The sequence below is a fragment of the Carassius carassius genome, chromosome 35 (assembly GCF_963082965.1).
Source record: "Carassius carassius chromosome 35, fCarCar2.1, whole genome shotgun sequence".
Lineage (NCBI taxonomy): Eukaryota > Metazoa > Chordata > Actinopteri > Cypriniformes > Cyprinidae > Carassius > Carassius carassius.
In genome coordinates this window covers 15,860,808-15,880,623 of record NC_081789.1, presented here as the reverse complement: position 1 = coordinate 15,880,623, position 19,816 = coordinate 15,860,808, and the positions used below count along the sequence as shown (strand labels likewise).

Here is a 19,816-nt window from a genome sequence, read left to right as displayed (position 1 = left end):
GTCTTAACGTCCTCTGTGGTTACATTTGTGTTTGTTTCTTTTTTACACCGGTCCCGACAGGCCTTGCTCACAGCCGTGACCTCGCAGCACATAGAGATCCACGAAGGTACGGTTCTGCAGGCCGTTAGAACGTGCTACAACATCTATCTGGCCAGTAAGAACCTCATCAACCAGACCACGGCCAAAGCCACCCTCACGCAGATGCTGAATGTGATATTCGCCCGCATGGAGAACCAAGCAGTGAGTGCATTTGAGCCTTCCCCTGTGGTAATATGGAGAAACGACACCTTGATCTAACATTTCTTCTTTCTTTTTGGTTGATGCCTCTCCTCCTCCTTCCCCCTCAAAATATAGCTTACAAATCACAAGATCAGTTGGTCTTTGGCATCAAGAAAGCGAGATCGTCAGGTAAAGAGTGACAGGACTGCCTTGAAATGTGCTTGATCTGAAGTTTTCTCTGGTTTGTGTACATCAGTTTCATCAATCACTCGCGCACTCTGTCTCTCTCTCAGACGTCTCGCTCCTGTCTGCTTGCCTTGGCTTCATTGCCTTCATTTTCTGCCTGCTGTCATCCCCTCCATTACAAATGACTTCCTTTCATCTGTCTTACCATGTTTATGTGCTGTGGAAGAGTGTGATTTACAGCAGCTCTCCCTCGTTTGTAAGGCCACGTTTACACCTGGTAGTAACATCTGTCTCAGGTGCTTTGGACATACGTTGTCAGTGAAAACAGCTGTTGACACCTGGTAGTAACGCCATTTGATTTATGCCTCCATTTGTTGCTCTATTCGGCTTGAAATTATATTTAAGATATTGTTCAACCTTTAACAATATCAATAGGATTTAAAAATTGTATATATTTTATCAAAAATAATTAAAGTATTACATTTTAAAATGTAATAATATTAACAATTTTATTTGATTATTTATTGTTGTGCCACTTAATATTTTTGTGAAAACCATAATTTTTTTTTTCAAGAATTCTTCCTGAAAAGGCTTGAGAGAACAGTATGTATTGGAAATAAAATATTAAAAAGCTGAACAGAGCAACCAACATTTTATCAAATATTTGTTGTATTTTCAGAATGTTAAATCTGTATGTAAATGCAATGTAAATATACAAATCGATTTAAAATAATCAAGGTTTCCCCCATTTTTTTCACCATTTATATGCACATTCATCATAAAATACAATATTTATTAATATTTACAAATATTTTATAAGAAACATTTTAATACATGCATTTTAATGCTCCATGGAGAATTCCACAAATATTTTCTGAAATAATGAGGAGTCATCGGATCAGAGTTTTGATGTTCCAGATGGGTAGTGTTGTTCAGGACACGTTTTGCACTGAGGGATCGGATCAAAAAACATCATGGACCTTGTTTACGATCACATTCAGTGTTGTCATTTGGGTTCGGATCATCCGAGATGGATGTTGATACCAGGAGCAAACGCCATGTGTCTGTACCTTTGTGGTTTAGGTAGCTGCATGTGGATGAGGACAGTGAGGTGCAGCTTAGATGTTTCACAGTTGCTGCATTAATCAAAAGGATGCCATTTGCAGTTTTGGCACAAGCAAAACACACTTTCACGCAGTTTTAGAAGTCCGGACAGAGCATGACACATTCTGACGCAGCCATGTCTGTTTTGCCCACACGGACCAGGCCATATTAGATCACCTGAATTCAGTCGAAATCTTTGTCCCTCATACTTTATTAATAAACCTGTTACATTTAACGGATAATAAATAAAGGCAGTGTATTCAACAGTCTGCTTGCTAAATAAGGTTGTTTAATGTTTCCCATTTGAACCAAGTGTGATTTTTGACATATTTGTTGTCTTGAAACAAAACATGCAGATCATAAACCATTTTTAAAAGATTTTGGATTGACTTTCCGTGTGTATACAGTATCTTTTCTGTTGTTCCACAGAAGAAAAATGTCATAAAGGTTGAAAACTTCATGGGAATGAGTAAATGATGACAGAATTTTTGTTTTCAAGTACACCACCCCTTTAAGAGTCATACACTTATCCTGCTTAAAAAACACACCAATGTAAGCATGTGCATACACCGGAATGTAATTCCAGGTGCACGTAGTCCAACCACCATCTGTCTCTATGAGCACAGAGATTGTCTTCATATACAGTAAGATGCTATAAGATCCTGGTCTTGTGTTGCTTTTTGTTTCAAAAAACGGGAACCGTCTGTATTCCTAAACATAATCATTTGCCTCCCGTTCAGAGAAATGGATGTACATCAGCTTGGCTTTGGGCTCCCGGCTGCCCCGGAGGGAACATGAGTGTGTAAACTAACCCTTGATACATGTTTAAAATGAATTGACTTTGTGTGTATGTGTGTTCCAGCTGCAGGAAGCCAAGCAGATGGAGAGAGAAAGGCAAAGGCAGCATTCTCCAGTCAGCCAGCAAGAACCAGAGTCTCCTGGACAGCGGCACACTGACACCCCCGGCAAAAGCCTGCCCTCGGAGGCCAACGGTGGACCGGGACACCAGGGCAGCAAGGTCGAGCAGGGATCCCCACCGTACGAGAGTCCTGAACCAGAGAACGGCACCGACTTCTGCCCTGCGGAGAATGAGCAGACTGAGGCAGACCAGGCTACTGCTGCTGCGCAAAGTAAAGCGAACCGCGCAAACATGCAGAGATTAATTTAGCTTTAGGGCTCCATGTTTATGTAAATGGTTATGCTAATTTCTCTAAATGACTCTAGACACCAGTGGAATATTCTAGGAGAGTCCTTTTCGTTATTGCCTAAGTTCACCAGACTGAAAATGTAAAGTATAAGGTGTATTTAGGATGTATTCACAAATTCTTAAAAGATTTTTATTTTCTGTTTAAAGATTTATTCTTTACAAATAATAAGATCATGAAAATCATCTTTGGTGCTCACATGGCATTAAAGATAACATGAAAATCATTTTTGTCATTATTTACTCACTCTCATGTCATTTTTAACCCAATAAGATATTGGTTAATCTTTGAACCACAAATTAGGGCTGAAACTATTCCTCGAGTAACTCGATTACAAAAAATGATCGAGGCAAATTCCTCTGCCTCGAAGCCTCTTTTAATTTATTTTAAATCTCACGTCAGGTTCTTTTGCAATGATTTTTTTTAATGTGACACAACGCATTTACGTCACCCACAAAGCGGAAGGAGACACAAGCGCAGCATCCGAAATCTCATACTGCATGGAGTCAGCAGTGTTTTGATTTGAGGGCGCGGGCAAACGTAAAGAGAACGTCGTGGTGTCTGTCCATTGCAAGATAGAACTGGCATAACACAACTAGGGCCCTATGATTTCCGCCATGCAGAAAACGCGGAGGGAATCGCGGAATCCAGTCATAAAAATGGAATTTACAGTTTAACGCGGAATGGCACGGAATTTGCCAAATTTTGAATGAATTAATCAAAAATAGGTCATTGCACTTACATCAAATCAAGATATTGACTAATATCTGTAAATATTAAGCCGGAACAGTCTATTTAAATATGAATCCTCCATGTTCTGCGTGTCTGTTAATGAATGGAGCAGAAGCGCAAGTTCCTTTATCACACAAACTGAAGCGCGTGTGGCGCTCGCGGTGATTTCAGCATCTTTCATCTCACTCAATAAATACGTGAACCCATGAGGAACATCTCCAGAACTGCTCTGACAGTCACTTCATGAGCATTTGACATTATTTTTAAGGTTTAATCACACAACATTTCTTCCATGTTTTTTTTAATAGTAAATCCCCTTTGTTTACCGAAAAGTTAAGTTTTCAATAATTAAAAGATAAATTAAATTAATGTTTTATGTGTTTAATGTTTAATGTGCATCTCAGAAAATGCTTTATTTAAAACCCCAACTGAATGGCACTTAAATGCACTTAATTCATCTGTCAGCTTTATTGTCATTTGTTCACAGTACAAGTACAGACATAGAAACAATGGGTAATAATTAAATGTTTATTTTTGATGTATGCATTGCATTCTATGCATTTAAAAAATAAAAAAAAGGAAACTTAGTTGTTAATTTTAAGAGACCCAGGAGTCTTATTTTCTCTTGCATAATTAATATTGCACTTTAATTAAGCAAAAACACATTTTATCTGATTACTTGATTAATCGATGGAATTTTTGGTAGAATACTCGATTACTAAAATATTCGATAGCTACAGCCCTACCACAAATGCAGGTATTTATAATAAAATCTTAGAGGTTTCTGTCCCTCCGTTGAAGAATCCAGGTAACCAAAATGTAGAAGATCCAAAAATGTCAAAATGAATCCATATAAATTGAGTGACATAATCCAAGTTTTATACAGAGATATAATCACTTTATACTGTGATTTATACAGATTTAATGTAATGTTTTATGTGTTTATAGGTAAATAAAAGCCTAAATTAAATTGGTTCATCATATTAAGTGATCACATATACAAGACCAGAATTAAACTACGACATTTATATGGATTTATTTTATGATGCCTTTGTGACCTTGTTGGATTGTCTACATTTTGCTTACTTGGATTTCCAATAGAGAGACAGAAACCTTGTTACAAATATCTTAAGTTTCGAAGATTAACAAAAGTCTTATTGGTTTGAAATTACATGAGTTAACAATGACAGAATATACATTTTTGGGTGAAATATCCCTTTTAAGTTAATAAAATCACAAATTTTAGTTGGTTAACCTCCTCCTCCCAACACTGCTAGATACACACAAGCATTTCTGATTCCTAGTCATTATTAATCAATCGTGTATTCGGGCTTGACATCAGAACAGATGAGACATCTTTTAATGATGTGTTCTAATGTTCTGATGACATTATTGGAAAACTGTGTCAGTGTCTCTGAGTCTTACATAAGTTTAATAGCACCGCTTTCCATCAGAACATCACCCAGTTACAGGCAGTAAGGAGTCCCCTCTTAATAACACTTATTAAAGTTAAATTGGGAAAATGATAAGGTGGATTAAATGTGACTACAGAGCGTGCTTGGAGGGAAAATCCTCCTATCACACAATGAATGACTGACTAGACAGAATTAGATGCTTTAACATACTCGTCTGTCTTTATAGGTGCAGCAGAGCATGACAAAGAAGCAACCGAGGAAGAAGAAAACTACGAAGAGAAGGCGCAGGAGATTGTACAGAGCATTTTGCAAGAAGTCGTGAACACAATTGCTGGAGGCGAGTTATATTCATCAGCCCCCCCCCCCCCCCCCCCCACACACACAAATACATATACCATGAATAGAAAAAAAAGGTAATTGCTTTTTTTTTATATCACAGTTGACTTTTTTTTCTCGCTATTGCAAGTTTACTTGCAATTGTGAGTTATAAAGTAAAAATTGCGATATATAAACTCAGAATTCTGACTTTTTTTTTCATACAGAATTGTTGTTCTGACTTTATTACACGCAATTGCGAAATGAGAATTATGAGATATAAACTTTCAAGTCTTTTTTAGTTATAAATATTGAATATAAGAATAGTGGAAAAAGTCAGAATTGCAAGGGAAAAGTCAGAGCTGCAAAATATGAACTTCGCAATTGCGAGAAAAGTCAGAGTTGTTAGATATAAACTAAAAAAAGTTTTTATCTCACAATTCCGAGTTTATAGCATGCAATTCTAATTTTATATCTCACACTTGCTAGTTTGAATCATGCGGTTTTAAGACAAATTCATTTCTAAGAATTGCGAGTTTATATCTCACATTTTGAGAAAAAGAAGTCAGAATTGCGAGAAAAAAGTCAGAATTGTCAGACAAAAAGTTGCAATTACATTTTTTATTCTTTATTCAGTGACGGAAGCAGGCTTCCATAATTTTCTATTTTAATATATTTTAAAATGTTATTTATTCCTGTGATTCAGCACCCATTACCCGAGTCTTTAGTGTGACATGGTCCTTCAGAAATCATTCTGAAATAAAAACTTTTATTTTTAAATGATTATTTTTGTCATAGAAAATGTATGATACCTTCTTTAAAATTTCTCGTTTTGTGTAATACAGAAATCAAATGTTTGTATGACATCAAGAGAAGAAATTGAGAGAAGTTTTTTGGTGAACTGTCCCTTTAAGGAAGCAAATCTTATGTTGTTAAATGACTGTTCTAGTGGTGGTTTGATGTTGGTAGTGATACACTTTAAACCAGGACCTAGCCTGAAGTCTGTTTTTCTGTGTTCAGATGTTAAGGAAAGCCGTGAGGGCGAGGCTGAGCCAGCTGAGGACATTCCAAACTCTCTGGAAGAGGAGGGAGGGCTGAGCAGCGACAACGAAAATGTTCACGCCAACGGCATCCCTGGCACGCCCATCTCTGCGAGCTTCACTCCGTCCCTACCTGACGACAGGCTGTCTGTCTCCTCCAATGACACTCAGGTACCAGCTTCCACTTCTGCTATGAATGGGGAAAACAAGTAAAACGGCTTCTTGTTTACACGTGTAATTGTTTTGACAGGATTGTTTATCCAGAACTGACTTCATTGATTTAACAGTTGAATTCCTCAAAATTAAATTTTAGGGTTTGTTTGCGATGTCACAAACCATGATACCCTCATCTCTCTCAAGTGTTTTGCTATAATAAATAAACTGCTTCTTGTGAAATGTTTTGTAAAAAAGAAGTTCCCTCTTCTTTTTGAATGAGCAGCTAGAAGTAGGAAAGCATGGACTCTTTTAGAAGAATTTTTTTTTTTTTTATGTTTAAAGCCCTACGTTTATCCTTAAAATCTTTTTCTTTCTTTGCTTACACAGTAAACTGTATCTGGCATTTAATTCAACACAATTGTATCTTCTCTTTAGGTCACCCCAACACAAGAAGGAATGACTAAGAACATTATTTAACACAGTGTTTCTCAACTGGTGGGTCGCAACGAAAAAGTGGGTCGCAAGACCGTTCTGAAAGGGTCGCGGAGAGTACAGTAAAAGAAACAACATCATCAACAACAAAAATGTAATTCTAAATGTTTTTCTGATGCGAGACTTTTATTTTGAAAGACATGACGTGACGTGAAAGCTGTTGAACCTTCTGTCAGACGCATTTTACGTAAAGCGTACCTGAGAAAAACGCACTGTCCCGATTCAATATCTGTGATCGGATGAGATTTTGTCAGGCTTAATGTCAGTGACATTATTCTGTCGTTATTTACATAACTTGTTACGAAATAAAAAGTCTCTCACCTCAGAAAAACAAACTATCATGTCCTGTCAGACGTTATACTGTGCTTGTAGCATGCACTCTTCAATTGCACGTGCAATGCGGCGGTGCACGCTGTTTATGACTTCACTAAAGCGCAAAAGAAACTGAGTATGCAACGTGTGAAATAAATGTGAAGTACCAGTAAATCACTTAACTGGTACTGCGTGTGTTAGCTGGGAAGGATTTTACATGAATGTATGATAAAATAGGTTGCGGCTTGATGACCATCGGAAAATGTGGGTCCCATGGCCAAACCAGTTGAGAACCGCTGATTTAACACATTCAGTTTTGATATTGTCATAATATTGTCACAGTCTTGTTATTGTCTTTCTTTAAGCACAATATTATCATACCAGCAAAATCCAATATCGATTGACATCTAATTAATATTGTATTGATATTTAATTGCATAAACCAATTTCAATACTTAGGTATATGTTGAATAAAAACATAAGTCCTGAATATTCAAAATTGGCATTTACCCATTTTTTAGAGGTCGACAGATGTGGATTTTTCACTGGCCGATGCCAATATTTAGAGATCAAGGAGCCGATGGCCGATATACAGTATGATGCCAATTTTTTTGGCCAATTTTATTTCGTTTCCCATTCATCTTATAAAAGTGAGTTTGAGAACTCGAATTATTATTTCAGGGTACAAAATAGTAATAGTAGTAGTAGCCCAATTTGGAATAATGTCTCAAAACAGTTTTGAAGCATGCTTTTTGTTAATGTTTACTGACAGTCACCAGTGTTTCCCACAGACTGCAAATGAAGTCTCTGCCAGAAGGTGCTGTTGGAGCAGAAATATAGCGATTTCCCCGGTAACGGCTGTAATCAAACAGCGCTACTTTCAAACGCTACTTTATCAGGCATTATAGGAAAGATGAAATGAAAATTACATTGAAGCTTTTTTTGAAGACCGTCAGTTCTTTTCATAGATACATTCATATAAAAACACCTGCACTGCATTTCAATTTTGAAACGTGTAGCGCGAGCCGTCACAAATAACCTAATGTATAGGAAACACTGGATACTGCTAGAAGTCAAATGGCCATAGTGATAACAAAAATAAAAGATTTCACACACATTACAGAGCCTGCTGCTCATAACTGTTTAAGAGTGCGCTGGCCACGAGCGATGAAATTGTGGAGGATTTTTTCAGACCTACACACACATTTCATTAACATGCATGTTATAATCAGCCCAGAAGATTTGTCAGTGTGTGCCAGTTTAATTAAATAAAATAATCTGAAATACATGTTTTGTTTCAAGATGGAATGGGTTTGTTCTGTATGGACATACAGTATTCATTTTATTTGTGTTGGTAGTAAAGTTCTTAAATTGGATTTAAAAAACTCTGCAGAAATCCTGTTATTATTAAGTGTCATAAGTGTCCAAATATTTTTTGGGGCCGTTGTATATGCTTAATGGACCCTAACGCCAATTTTATGGCCTGTTCGGTTTTTTTATAGTTGATGCATGTTATGTGCTATAGATGATGATTCATATTCCTGGCAGTTAAATTTGTCTACTGTAAGATTCTAACTTGAGCATTTCTCCCACAGGAATCGGTAGCTACCACTGGTCCAGCACCAGGTGCAAAGTTTTCCCACATTCTCCAGAAGGATGCATTCTTGGTATTCCGTTCACTCTGCAAGCTCTCCATGAAGCCCCTTTCAGATGGTCCCCCTGATCCGAAGTAAGCTCATCTTTCTAAAACAAACAAACATCTGACTGTATACAAAATGAATTGTTCATTTGTTGTGACAAATGTCGTGCCAAAAATAACACTAATATTCTCCAGTCTTAATCTGATTAAGTTTGATGTGGTTATATCCTAATCTGAGATCTGTGGTTGTATATATTTTGGATCGAGAGTGTTGAAGGCATCAGTCTGCATTGCACAGAGTTGAGTTGTCTGTGGTTTTATCAGCTGCTGTCTCATAACAGGTGAATAAGGCTGTCAGAGGGCAAGAGAGATGTTCCTTCCCTGTCATTTGAGGAGAAAGAGAGACATTCATTCTGGTGTGTTTTGGGAGGCAGTGAGGCAGGAAGCTAGTTTCAGTGTTATTGATCACTCTTTGTCAAATCAAATGGACTGAGACCTGTTGACCCCTCTTGATTTACATCAGGACTGTATTTTACAGTGGTGCGTACTAAGGCACTAATCATTGATGGAGGTTAGGAACATGAATGATGCCTCAGATCATGGAGTTTGCTGAGGAGAGTTTTTCATACTTTTTTTATGATTGAATTAGAGGACATCAGTTCATTGAAGGATCTTTAAGAAGCCACCTAGCAACTGTCTATAGCACATTAAGTGCCCTGACAACTACCCAGAAAATTACAGTTAATAGAGAATTTGGAGCTGTTTCTGTAAAATGCCTTTGGATTCTGTTGCTGCAAAGTTTTGAGAATTATTATATTAATATTGAATTTAATACTTAATAATTGAATTCATTCAGATGAGATATTTTAATGAAAGTGTGTAGTTGTTGCATTTGTTGCATCAGTGGAAAACCATCATCCAGTGTTATTTTAATATTATTTACAGTGTTTCCCACAGAATTAGATTCTATTTGCAATGGTGTGGTGTGGTGTTTGGGGACCGGGGGGGGGGGGTTTGAGGGATTAAGTTAAATATATATATATATATATATATATCATATATTTTTAGTGACAAGTACACATTTCCATTGCCAACACTTAGTGTCAGATACCTTAAAGGGATAATTCACCCAAAAATGAAAATTCTATCATCGTTTACTCACCCTCAAGTTGTTCCAAACCTGTATGAGTTTCTTTGTTCTGTTGAACACAAAGGAAGATATTTGGAAGAATGACAGAATCAAACAGATCTCGGTCCCCATTGACTTCCATAGTAGGAAAAAATATATACTATGGTAGTCAGTGGGGACCGAGATCTGTTTGATCTGTTTGACAGGTTTGGAACAACTTGAGGGTGAGTAAACAATGATAGAATTTTCATTTTTGGGTGAACTATCCCTTTAAAGACATTGCTATTGCTACATTGCTATGCCATTGCTACACTTTCTATGCTATGACTGCTCCACAGACTTCTTGTTGCAAATTTTACTCACACACACACACACACACAAACCTGGACCTGGAGATGGACACACACACACACACACACTCAAACTCACAAACTTACTGACACACTCAAACACAGGCTTACACACTCAAACATTCAAAAAGACTCACAAACACACTCACACACACAGACTCAGACACACACACACACACACACAAACCTGGAGACATAAACTAACACACACCAACCTGAATCTGGAGATAACAATAATATAATGTCTAGTCTGGTGGCTGTGATATATATAAACCTACCAACGTCCGTTGCCATGATTTTTGGAATGACTGATCGCGAGAGGGAAAAAATGACGTTTTAGTCACATAACATCGGTTAATGGAAATGCCGTCATTTTGCAATAGTTGTTTATCGATATTTAGAAAAAAAAAAACACAAAAGTTTTGCGCGAATCTGTAATGGAAACGCGACAGCGCTTAACATAGACTAACTTCTCAGAGTTATGTTGAGCAACAGTGTTCATTACTAACCATTCAACTCCGGATTGATTCATGTTTTGATTCAGATCGTGTTCGAAGAGGAGGGGCTAATCGTGCGTGCCTCCGTTGTCAGTTTGTGAGAGGGAGGGAGCAAGCAGCGCCCAGCTCTACAATACAATACAATTGTACCCATATTAAATAGTTTAAAAATCTGAATCAATCCATGGCGGTCAGCCTTGATATTGTGGCGGGCCGCCACAAATTAATGAATGTATGGGAGACCCTGAATTATATGCTATTATTGAATTAGATTTTTTTTACATTTAGCCTTTATTTTTCAGTTTTCAGATTTTTTTTTTATTTAGTTTAGTTTAATGTGCTTTTGTAATTACTATTGTCTTTTTTTGTTTTTCTATAAAGCTTCAATTAATTTTCATTTTATTAAAACTTTTCTCAATTATTACAGTGTTGCCAATTTCTAAGATTTTATTGTATTTTTGAATTCGATGGTTTTAGTTAACAGTGCTGTTGTTGGAGTGACACTGAAATCTTTATTCTTTTCTTACATTTTGGATTATTAAATTATTGTACATTTAATGTACATTTAATAAGCACATCATCAGAGGTCCTGCCACCAGCAGAAACTATTGATTTTAAATTCTCAGTATTTTAGATTTTTTTTTTATATATATATATATATAGATCTTCTTTGGCCATGTCAGTTTTCACCCCAGTAAGGGAAAAGTTAACTGATTCTTCTTTACTGAGTTTAATTTGGCCTTGGCATGGGTATTTTATATGGAATGAGTATTAAATATATTGTTTTATTCACCTAAGATTCCTCAACTTCCTCCAGATCCCATGAGCTGCGGTCCAAGGTCCTCTCGCTGCAGCTTCTCCTGTCCATCCTGCAGAACGCTGGGCCCATCTTCAAAACCAACGAGATGTTCATCAACGCCATCAAGCAGTACCTGTGCGTAGCGCTGTCTAAAAATGGCGTCTCCTCTGTCCCTGAGGTGTTCGACCTGTCGCTGTCCATCTTCCTCACCCTCCTGTCTAACTTCAAGACACATCTCAAGATGCAAATCGAGGTGCCTGAACTCAGTTCCCCCCGAATCACGATGTGTTTGCGCATCTTGCTCTGATGGCGTCAGTCTGTGGAGCGTCTAGCTGACAGTGTGGATTTATTTAAGCTGTGGTTTAAGATGAAAGCTTGTCATTCTGCCTCATTCGGTCTCTTTGTGTGTGTGTGTCTCATACCAGATGAGTGCGTTATGATTTATTGTGTAGTATTGTCTATCTTGGCAACCCCATATATTGTTGAAACATCATTACTGTTTTGTTGGTTATTAATTTGAATGAGGTAAAAAACTTGACAATTTATTTTTTTCTCTCCTCAGGTGTTTTTCAAAGAGATTTTTCTTTATATTCTGGAAACGTCCACAAGCTCGTATGACCACAAGTGGATGGTCATTCAAACCCTCACTAGAATATGTGCTGGTATGAAAGCTTTCCTTTACCTCTATCTCACTTTAATATATATAAGAGAGTGTTTCTATAAGTTATTCTATGTTATTTCTACTCTCACAGATGCTCAGAGTGTGGTAGATATCTATGTTAATTATGATTGTGACCTGAATGCTGCTAATATTTTCGAGAGGCTGGTGAATGACCTCTCAAAGATTGCACAAGGACGAGGAGGCCATGAACTGGGTACAACCCCACTTCAGGTAAACACACTGTCCTTAAACGGATTGGTTGATGTAGAAATTGTCATCACTTACACACCCTTATTCCCTTATTATGTTCATGAGCTCATAGAAATACATTTGAAGTGCTCTTTCCCATATAATATCAAATTGTGTGCAGTGGCACTCAAACAAGGACACATTAAATTAATCAAACGTGGCAGTAAAGACACGTGGATAATATGTAATCCATAAAAACGTAACTGTAATTTGAATATGAGTATTTTAAAATGTAATGTAATCTAACTAGAAGTACTTAATATTTTTAATCTGATTACCTAATCCAGATTACATGTAATCAATTAGTACCCAGCACTGTCTATTCTGTATATATTTGTAAATATTTATGCAATTGTTTCTAGATGTTTAAAACGAACATATGGCAAAGGAATCTTGTATGAACTACTTTTACGATGCTGTTGTTCTTTTTGTAGTTTAAATCTTCAAGTGTCTTTTTTTTTCTTAAAATGTTTTATATGGAACAGGTTTTAACATTATAAGAACTATTCTTTTAAAAGCGTGATAGTGATCCCAGGTCATGTTGTCCCTCAGGAGCTGACTCTAAGGAAGAAAGGACTGGAGTGTCTGGTGTCCATTCTCAAGTGTATGGTGGAGTGGAGCAAAGACCAATATGTCAACCCCAATTCCCAGACAAGTCTCGGTAAAGCAAACAGTCAAAATAACAAAACATCAGTACTAGTTCCTCAACCTGTATAATACCTGCAGAAACTTATTTAGCCCCACTGTACCCTGATATGCCTTGGATCCAAGCAGTTGCATTAATTATTTCCAGGTCATGGCCATGGCTTTTCTAAATGAGTGTCCTCTGAGTGCATTTAAGCTGCATTCCAGAGGCTTCTGGCTAGTGCAGAACCAAATGGATGAACAGTTGCTTTTGAGGACAGCGCACTAGGAGTCCTGTGCCTCAAAGACAGGCAGGAAATTTTATTCACCGTGATGGCTACACAGGCCTTTCATCTTAATCAAACAAGCCTGAGGCTGTTATTCATCACCCTGACATCAGGGAGGCAGTCTGCAGACTTCCTGAACACTGCAAAACCAAGCTTCTCGAATGAGCTGGGAAAATGCGCCAGGGTAGAGACCCTGGCTCTTCGGAGCGGAGGGGATTTAGGTCTAATCAAACTTGGCTATGTTGGGCTGGAGGAGAAGAGGCTCTGAAGCCCAAAGGGAAATTTCTCTGTTGCCTCAAGCCCACCACAGATTTTCAGTTATCAGCCAATCATAAGCCAGAGATTCTAGCTTATTTTTAAATGACAAGTTGAACTATTGGAAGCATATTGCTACAGGCTCACAATCACATTAGCGAACACCTTAAATCTAAAAATGTTATGTTTTATTCTTAGATGTGGTATTTTAGTGGAAAAAAAACTGTATGTTTACAATTTCAAATAAAGAAATGGATGTAGCCTTTCATCTAGACTAAATAGCTACTCTTATATATATATAAAGGCTTTATGTCCTGATCGGCCAAATTTGGATAGTAGCATACTCATCTGGGTAACTATTCAGGTGCATTATGTTTGTTTTGGATAATTGATCAAAGCTTTCAGGTTCTTGAATTCTCATCATGCTAGCCAATCATTTTTGTTCTTTTCTCTTAACGAATGCACATCAAAGGGAGAGCAGGTAATGGCAGTTTGTAGTGACATTAGAATTGATTGCATTAGCCTGTGGTGCGTAAACTAGTTTTTTGTATTGTAGCCATATTAGCTTTTGTATATTGAGCAGATAAATTAATACGAACAGGTAAGTATTTTCCAGCTGCTACTGGCTCCTGTGATATTTCCGAGAGAGGAAATTATGAGAGGAGGAAGGGACCTGACAGCTTGTGTTACTGCATTAGCTACCCGCTAAATCTTTTACAGTGTTTCCAGTGTGAAATAAGATCCCAAAACATGTAACCATGGCTTCCACATACCCAAACCACCTGTTTGTCTTGCTTGCACCAACTTCAGATCTGTTACATTGTGTATTAAGGTCACCTGCTCTTTCTTCAGTCCCCATCGTGTTGTTTTCGTGATACGAGTCAGCAGAGGCCAAGGACTTTATTAGAGAACTGTTGTGTTGGGAAACTCAAATAGAGAGCTGAGACTCGATGCACCAACAGCCAACCAGGAGCCCAATGAATCATGTCTTCTCTACTTCCTAGCCTGTAGGGGCTCATGGTGTTTTACAAACTGAGCTTGTCACTACTTCATCTTTCTCTGAAATTGCATCTGAATTTCATTCCCTTCTTTCTCAATCAGGCCAAGAAAAGCCTTCAGAACAGGAGAATAATGAGTCGAAGCATCCGGAAACAATTAACCGTTACGGCAGCATAAACTCTTTGGACTCCACCGCCTCATCGGGCATCGGGAGCTACAGCACTCAGATGTCTGGGACGGACAACCCTGAGCAATTTGAGGTCCTCAAACAACAGAAGGAGATCATAGAGCAAGGCATTGATCTGTAAGCCATTCTGTTGGAATCAAATGCATGAAATCAGTCTGTGCACTATACCATGGTTTGACAAAATCACTATCAATAGACATAGAGATGCACTGATCGATCGGCCAGGGATAGGAATCGGCCGATCAGTCTCATTTCTTTACGAATTCGAGCAGATCCATTTTGTTACCAGCAACACAGGCAATAACGTCAGTCATGCTCCGACGATCACAAACACGTCTCATTAGCTCTGGTTAAATAGTGCTTGAACTCCACATTATTTCAGTCATTACCTCAGGTTTCGCGCTTACACCAAAAGCGCTTACACCACCCCTGATCTTTATTAGTGGATCGCACAAGCCTCAGTCTTGACGGGTATTCAGTTAAACACTGTCAGTTTTGGAACATTAAATAGTTGAGAAAGAGAACGCATATTGTGTAACAGTATATTAGGTCCATGAATAAACTAATAAAGGGACCGCTGTCCAATATTCCTGATGTTGTTTGTCATGTTAATCAAAGAACAAAAGAAAAAGAAAATCACTTTACGCTCTTTACTGACCACGTTTTATAACTTAAATTGGTAAGCATTCATTTGTATTTAATTTTTACAATGAAGACTACAGATAATAAATTTGATAAGAATTTTGCTTTGATAAATTTTTGTAGTTTTTCTTACCTGAATAAAAACTTACTTAACCTGAAAAACTTAGTTTCATAGCTCTCTTTATTCTATAGCATTTATTTGTGCTTTTGTTTGCTATTTTTTTTATTTGTTCTTATTTTATTACTGACTTTTTACTTGTGTTTTTTTATGAAAATAAAACTTTGCTCTGAAGAAAAGTAGATTTTTGTTTGTATATGCTGTCAATTATAGTTAAAAAAAAATCTGAATTGGCAAAAATCGGTATCGGCAGATCACACTAACAAAGAAATCGGAATCAGCCAAGAAAATTTCAATCGGTGCATCTCTAAATAGACATTTATATGGAAAGTTGCTAAGTTTACGCATTCCTGGGGTGTCCAGTCTTGGACCTGAGTTTAGCTCTCTACAGCAAGTTGACTCTTTTCAGGAAATGGTTTGGATACTCTTGACCTATCTTAAATGTGAAGTGTGTAAGTTCTGTGCCATTATTAAGTACAATTAGAATTGTAAAACACTCTCCATCTGCCATCGGTCAAACAAACAGGTAGTCCCATCCCAAAATTATGCAATGTATTGACCCATTAGTTTGACTCTTTATTCAAACAAGCCAACTTTGTCCCAAGTTCTGCATCTTTCACGTGTCGGTTCAATGCATCTTACATTTAAAAAAACAAGACTCACATTTAAATTACACATTTACATGTCAATGAGGCCTATTCAGTAGTCAAAATCCAAAGAGTAGAATGCATGAAGAATGTCAAGGTTTGTGCTGTTCCTGTCTATGTGTAGCACCTACACTCTGCTTTTCCTTCTGGGGAAACCATTTCAGTCTCATTATACCAGTATGTTTTATAAATATATAATCATGTTAGAAAGGTCACGCATGGTTATTTCTTCGTGTGTGTACTTCGGTTCAAAAAGTATTTTTGTAAAAGGTGTTTGACTTTCTTTACACATTTGCTTTGTAAACACTAGGAAGGTCCGTCTTCTACAGGTTTTATTTTTTTATTTTTAAAAATTTCGTTTCACTAGATAAAGACCCTTATTCCTCGGCTGGAACCGTGTAGAGTACTTTAAAGCGGCATTGACACTAGACCTTCAATCCGTTGGTCCCCATTGAATTCTACTATTTGGAGAAAAATCCTGGAATACTTTCCTTTTAAAAACCTTAATTTCTTTTTGACTGAAGAAAAAAGACATGAAAATCTTTGATGACATTGGTACAAACACCATTAACCTGAGGGCAAAATCAGTATCGAATGAACACTTCATCTTCATACTAAAAAAAAAAAAAAAGCTGAATCTAAAAATGTTGCTGTTCTATTTACCATTATGCACAGATTCAACAAAAAACCAAAGAGGGGCATTCAGTACCTGCAGGAGCAAGGCATGCTGGGAACCACGCCCGAAGATATCGCCCAGTTCTTACATCAAGAGGAGAGGCTTGACTCTGTAAGACATACAACTATTGTTTGCCTACAATATACAATATTTTTAGTTTAATTCTTCCATGAACAATACGGAATATTGAATTTGAACAATACGGCAGTGCACTATAATAAAACTCTGCATATGCAGCTTTTCTGAAACATTTCTGAAAAACAAAGCAAAACAAAAATATCAAGACACTCAAGCAAAGTGTTGCCAAACTTCCACAATGATTTGATCCTTCAGTGTGATGAATCGGCAACTCAGTCGCTCATTCATCAGGCCTCAAAACTCGAAACACAAAACAGGACTCCAGCAGCAATGGGTAAAGAGAGCTCCTTATATCTGACCTAAAATTAGGGCTCTTCAGCAGAACAGCCCTCAGCCTCCTGAATGACGAGATGTGTGTGGAATACTTCAATAGACATTGAATTTCAATGATGCTCAAGGATTTCTTCAATCTGCAGTGTCTGTAGCATTGAGCATGCATTGAGTTATGAAACATGTTTTTCTGCTTTATATTTTTCTACCTACACAATCGATATCTGACTCATTGGTTCTTCTGTTTCCACCCTTACAGATCCAGGTAGGAGAGTTTCTCGGAGACAACGATCGCATCAATAAAGAGGTTATGTATGCCTACGTCGACCAAATGGACTTCCAGGGCAAAGACTTCGTGCCAGCGCTGCGCATGTTCCTTGAGGGTTTCCGTCTGCCTGGAGAGGCCCAGAAAATCGATCGACTGATGGAGAAATTTGCTGCTAGATATTTAGAATGCAAGCAAGGGTAAGCGCAGCCGTCGCCTGCTGTTGCAACCGATTAACCTACGTCGCTAATTATGCCGCAAACACTGAACTCGGTCGCTGTTTGACTCTTATCTTTCTCTCCTTAGGCAAACACTGTTTGCCAGCGCTGACACCGCGTACGTCCTGGCGTATTCAATCATCATGTTGACTACAGATCTACACAGTCCGCAGGTTAGTTCCCCGAGCACTGATTGTTCACTGAAATCTACAGCGAATGTAGAATGTATTTTCTTTTCATTCCCTAGTCTATGAATGTTAATGTGAACGTCGGAGATGGAAACGACTGTTTGGCATGCAGTCTTGATATGTGAGCAGAATAGCTAACTCTAGAGTGATGGATGTTGCTGAAACACGACAGAAAACAAGAGGAAGAATGCTACTGATCTGTGGTTTCCTTTATCGTGGCGCAGGTGAAGAATAAAATGACGAAGGAGCAATACATCAAGATGAACCGTGGTATCAATGACAGTAAAGATTTACCGGAGGAGTATCTCTCAGCCATTTATGATGAAATCGCAGGGAAAAAAATATCCATGAAGGAGACTAAGGAGTTAACTCTAAAGTCGAATAAACAAAGTGAGTATTTGACGAACAGACAAACATCAAATGGACTCTTTTGAATTTTTTTCTTTTTTTTCTTTTTGCTATTTGTCAAGTCAATCCTTAATTTAGCATTTATGATTGAACAAGACTGTGTATTTTCCCACTAATTATCGATTTAAGTATAAATGATTTTATTCTGAAGTATTTTACAATAGAATGCTGTGGTTGACCGAACAAAGTAGTCCAGTATTTTGCAATTGTTAATAAATAACATTTGTTAATAACAAATATTTTTAGTCATTAATGATTTTTGTTAACAGTGATGATATCAGATTACATCTTTTATTTTTTATTTTATTAGAAAAACAATGCATTTAATTAATAATAAGAAGAATTGTTATTAAAGATGATAATATTAAATACAAAATATATTTTTTATGTATACACTTAATAATAATAGTACAAATTTTATAAAATGCAAAAAATATTACTTTATTGTTTGAAAGTGTTGAAAATGATGAAAACGAATAGTGTATATATACACACGTAATAATAAAAATAGTATTTATTTATTAAAATACTAAAAATATTACTTTATTATTATTTTAAAGTGTTATTAATGATGATATTAAAATAAAAATATTTTATATATACATATAATAATAATAATAATAACAGTACTAATTTATTAAAATATTTATAAATAATTTTTTTTATATTTATTAAAAAACTAAAAAAATCGTACTTTTTGATTATCATTATTATTATTAAAAGGCAAGCCATTGGACTTCCAAGTGGACAAATAAACATGTATGTTCTGGAAGTATTCTGATATTTTGAGGTGTGATTTGTGGTAACTGATGGCGTGTTTTGCTACTGTCTCTGGATCAGGTGTGGCCAGTGAAAAGCAGAGGAGGCTTCTGTATAATGTTGAGATGGAGCAGATGGCAAAGACGGCCAAGGCTCTGATGGAGGCCGTAAGCCATGTTCAGGCCCCCTTCACCAGTGCCACCCACCTTGAGCACGTCAGACCAATGTTTAAGGTATTTTGTGCATGTGCATACACATACATTCTGTGTGGACACAAATACTCATCCCATCTTGATCTCTCCTAGCTGGCATGGACACCCTTCCTGGCTGCGTTCAGCGTGGGTCTGCAGGACTGTGATGACACTGAGGTGGCCTCTCTGTGCCTGGAGGGAATCCGCTGTGCTATCAGGATAGCATGCATCTTCAGCATTCAGGTAATTTCACACATTGCATTAACCGTGAAGAGGTCATTTGCTGAAGCTGAGAAAAGCCAAGTATTTGTTTGCATTGCTATTCAGTCTGTCTAAATATATATATACACATACGAACAAAATATATACATATGTGTAATTATATAAACATAATACATACATATATAGTATGTAAACAAACTTTTATCTTGAATGTGATTAATC

The 19,816-nt window shown here is 37.1% G+C and overlaps 1 protein-coding gene across 4 annotated transcripts in view; it reads left to right on the top strand.

Moving 5' to 3' along the window:
- The window catches only part of LOC132116047 (brefeldin A-inhibited guanine nucleotide-exchange protein 1-like), a 78,512-nt gene that overhangs the window by 32,819 nt on the left and 25,877 nt on the right, over positions 1–19,816 (top strand). For 3 of the 4 annotated variants that reach the window (XM_059524594.1, XM_059524595.1, XM_059524593.1), the window contains exons 4-20: positions 61–240; positions 355–408; positions 2,372–2,639; positions 5,088–5,198; positions 6,197–6,387; positions 8,772–8,905; positions 11,609–11,843; positions 12,153–12,252; positions 12,343–12,482; positions 13,053–13,161; positions 14,768–14,969; positions 16,935–17,046; positions 17,603–17,808; positions 17,915–17,999; positions 18,239–18,404; positions 19,263–19,414; positions 19,487–19,615. In XM_059524594.1, the coding sequence (XP_059380577.1) occupies positions 202–240; positions 355–408; positions 2,372–2,639; positions 5,088–5,198; positions 6,197–6,387; positions 8,772–8,905; positions 11,609–11,843; positions 12,153–12,252; positions 12,343–12,482; positions 13,053–13,161; positions 14,768–14,969; positions 16,935–17,046; positions 17,603–17,808; positions 17,915–17,999; positions 18,239–18,404; positions 19,263–19,414; positions 19,487–19,615 (2,433 nt within the window). In that variant the 5' untranslated portion in view covers positions 61–201. The remainder of the gene's footprint in view (positions 1–60; positions 241–354; positions 409–2,371; positions 2,640–5,087; positions 5,199–6,196; positions 6,388–8,771; positions 8,906–11,608; positions 11,844–12,152; positions 12,253–12,342; positions 12,483–13,052; positions 13,162–14,767; positions 14,970–16,934; positions 17,047–17,602; positions 17,809–17,914; positions 18,000–18,238; positions 18,405–19,262; positions 19,415–19,486; positions 19,616–19,816) is intronic. The other variant, XM_059524596.1, reaches the window with a different exon arrangement.